This window comes from Belonocnema kinseyi, chromosome 1 (genome assembly GCF_010883055.1).
Source record: "Belonocnema kinseyi isolate 2016_QV_RU_SX_M_011 chromosome 1, B_treatae_v1, whole genome shotgun sequence".
Lineage (NCBI taxonomy): Eukaryota > Metazoa > Arthropoda > Insecta > Hymenoptera > Cynipidae > Belonocnema > Belonocnema kinseyi.
Genome location: NC_046657.1, coordinates 140,530,079 through 140,533,183, shown reverse-complemented (window position 1 = coordinate 140,533,183; position 3,105 = coordinate 140,530,079). Strand labels below are relative to the sequence as shown.

Sequence of the window (3,105 nt, the reverse complement as noted above, 5' to 3'; positions counted from 1 at the left end):
TTTCACTGAATTTTTAATTCATTTTTAAAAATTAAAGGAATTTCAAAGAATTTTAATAATTATATCAAGGTTGTTTAAAAAAACTCCAAATTACCTTAAAAATCTTAAAAAGATGTCAAGATTTTACAAAATATTTTAAAGGTTTCGAAATATTTGAGAGTATTTTAAAAGGTTTTAAGGAATTTTCAATTTATTACAGTAATTTATTATGAAATTTTAAAGGATTTGATACATCTTAGGACATTTTACTAGATTCTAAGGAATTTTCAATTGATTTCAATAATTTAAATCACTTTCAAAGAATTCCAACTATTTTTATCAATTTTTCTGGTTGAAAAAGGAAGTGCTTTGTTAAAAATTTAGTTGTTTTTTTTGGTTGACAATTTATCAAATTAGTTGAAAAATTTCTTTTCTGAAAATTAAACTATTTTTCAGAATTTTTTTGTTTGTTTTGGTTTAAAAATTAATTTCTTTTAACTACAAGAAAATTCATCTTCTTATTCAAATTTTTTTTGCAGAAAACTAATTGTTTTAGTTAAAGTTTAACCATTTCTATTAAAGGTTAGTCAACTATTAATTAAAATTAATTTTATATTTTATAATTATAATATTAACATTAATAATATATATAGCAGTAATAATATTCATACTATATACACCTGAAAAACATAACCTCAAAATCGACTCATGCATGAAATGAAGAATCACGCGAAACATTAAATTCGCCAATTTCTTCCATTTCTTTCAAATGGGGATCGAGATATAAATAGAAGACCATCGAAGTCTTCCGAAGCTTTCAGATCGACAATCATCGTACAGCAGGGAACCGAAGTCAAATCGTGCATTTTCGGCTTACACACGAAGTCACAGTGGTAATCATGCACCTTCTGTTTTGCGGCTTCCAAACGGTAGGTCTGGTGGGGGTAAATTTCAGGCTCGATCTGGCAGCTCTGTCTCCCAAACTGTGGGTATGATGGGAGAAAACTCCATCAACGATCTGGCAGCTGTGGCCTCCGGGCCAATCTCGCTCTGCTCTTCCGTCTGATGCTATTTTTTCGGTGCACACGAGTGCCATTCCCGGGGCCGCGGAGTCTACGACGCCGAACCAGCCATCTACCAACAAACCTCTGGATCGTCTAGCTCTAGCACTCTAGCGGCTAGCCGCCCACGAAGAGTGTCTACCGCACTCAGGGTATTCTACCGCAGCTCGCATTCCCCCCGGCCAAGCCACGGGCTTATGGGCCACCATGTATGTGGCATTAAAGTTACAATTGCCTTTTTTCATCCGTTAGTTTTATTCTGTCTACGCCCGATTCTCGGCTTTCCACCTCCCACATCCCTTCCTTCGATATTAACTCCGTAATAAAGTGCCCTGACGAAAGTTTCTGATAAGAATTCATTCCGAGCCAATCATAACATCTCGAATCATTCCGATATCTTTGTCCGAGCCAATGCAAATTTATTCGAACCAAACCGAAAAAGGTGTTGAATTTCGTCTGTTGAAAAACGCTTGAAGATTAATCCGATTCTATCCGAGACTTCTATCCAAACAAATCTGAACTAAGCGTAGGTAAATATCCAATCCGAATCAATCATAATCAATTCGGACGCGGACTGATGTTAAGCGAATATTCAATCCGAACACTGGTTCATTCGAATTGAAAATCAATCCGAGTCCGCATTGATTCTGAATAATTCGGATTAGAAATTTACCTCGGCTTCGTTCAGATTCATGCGGATAGAAGTATCGGATTGAGGTGGATAAACTTTCATGCGTTTTTCAACACACGAGATTTAAAACTCGTTTTAGATTGGTTCGGATTGATTCGCATTGACTCAGATACAGATATCGGAATGATTCAGAATAGTTCTCGTTGGCTCAGAATGAATTCCTATCCTAAACTTTCGCCAGGGTCGAATTAGATGAACAGAGACTTGTTTTAAAACCACCCTTTGTTAATAGTTTTATCAAACCTAATCTCGACGGAGAAATAATTTAATTTTAGAATTGTTACCAAAATTACTAACATGTAATTCGAAACAACTTCACTAGAATTCATTAGCAGTTGTCCAGTATAACAGTTGTAAAAAAGACGAACAGCTTGAGCCAAAAAATTCGTCGCGAATCGCATGAAGAAATCAAGTTCATCAATTCTTGCTACTATCTGTGTGAAAATAGTATATACAGTATTATATCATTATCCATATTATTAATGATTAATAGAGTAATAAATAATATTGTGAATAACTTACCATCACTCCTTGAAAGCACAAAATCATGGCCGAAACTCCCATTGTAAAAGTTAAACAAGTCGCGAAACATGATTCGACGTCGTTAACGAACCTAAACAGAATAATTTCAAAGAATTTGTATTTCAATAAACGGCAGTGTAGTATTATTTAGTTTAAAAGTGCAGAATAATTATTTTGATACTGATTTGTTAATTGTTTTTAAAATGTTATTTGTATAAGTACGAACACAATTATACCACTGTATAACTTCAAGCTAGATACAATTTCACTTGTCATTCCCACATAAAAGTTTTCAGGATACGTTTTATCGTTATCACTTTTTTTTGAAATATGTTTCAGTCGATGTCTGTATATTTAAACTAAAATTAGAATCGAATTTTAAAATCTAATTTAAATTTTAAAGAGACGCATGCATAATTTTTATTACGCTAAAACCAGGAAGAGTCCGTTGATATGTTTTATAAAAATATACAACATTATATCAAATGCAGCTATATTAGCAATACAGTAGATTCCTGCGATAGTTGAGTGGATGATAATTAACCAATAATGCTCCTCCTTATCAATAATAATGTAATTCACATCATATACATAATTCCTTGTTCGAGATTCGTTCAGTGGCATAATAAAATCCAAACCAATTGGTACTAATGAAACCAGACAGTAAGCCAATGTTGAAAAAGCAATTAAAACTGTAAATTATTTTTAAAAAAGTATTTTAAGTATAAAGGCTTAGATATTTATAATCCAAGATTCATGCTGCCAACTCGAAATGTCGATAATTATTAATAACAGAAATCTTGAGTTAAAATCTGCCTAACCTGTTCATTATTTTATTTATCCAGACCTAAA

At 33.0% G+C, this 3,105-nt stretch overlaps 1 protein-coding gene across 1 annotated transcript; it reads right to left on the bottom strand.

Moving 5' to 3' along the window:
- Positions 1–1,940: 1,940 nt before the first annotated feature.
- On the bottom strand, positions 1,941–2,563 carry LOC117180314. Its single transcript, XM_033372754.1, has 3 exons — positions 2,480–2,563; positions 2,254–2,344; positions 1,941–2,165 (listed from the first exon to the last, which is right to left on the bottom strand). The coding sequence occupies exons 1-3, from the start codon at positions 2,527–2,529 to the stop codon at positions 1,941–1,943; spliced, it is 366 nt and encodes a 121-aa protein (XP_033228645.1). The 5' UTR covers positions 2,530–2,563.
- Positions 2,564–3,105: the final 542 nt, after the last annotated feature.

Coding starts and splice junctions, on each gene's coding strand:
- LOC117180314 (XM_033372754.1), bottom strand. CDS start 2,529: ATGACAAGTGAAATTGTATCTAGCTTGAAGTTATACAGTGGTATAATT. Junction 2,345..2,479: donor TTATACAGTGGTATAATTGT/GTTCGTACTTAT, acceptor TATTCTGTTTAG/GTTCGTTAACGACGTCGAAT. Junction 2,166..2,253: donor TGTGCTTTCAAGGAGTGATG/GTAAGTTATTCA, acceptor ATTTTCACACAG/ATAGTAGCAAGAATTGATGA.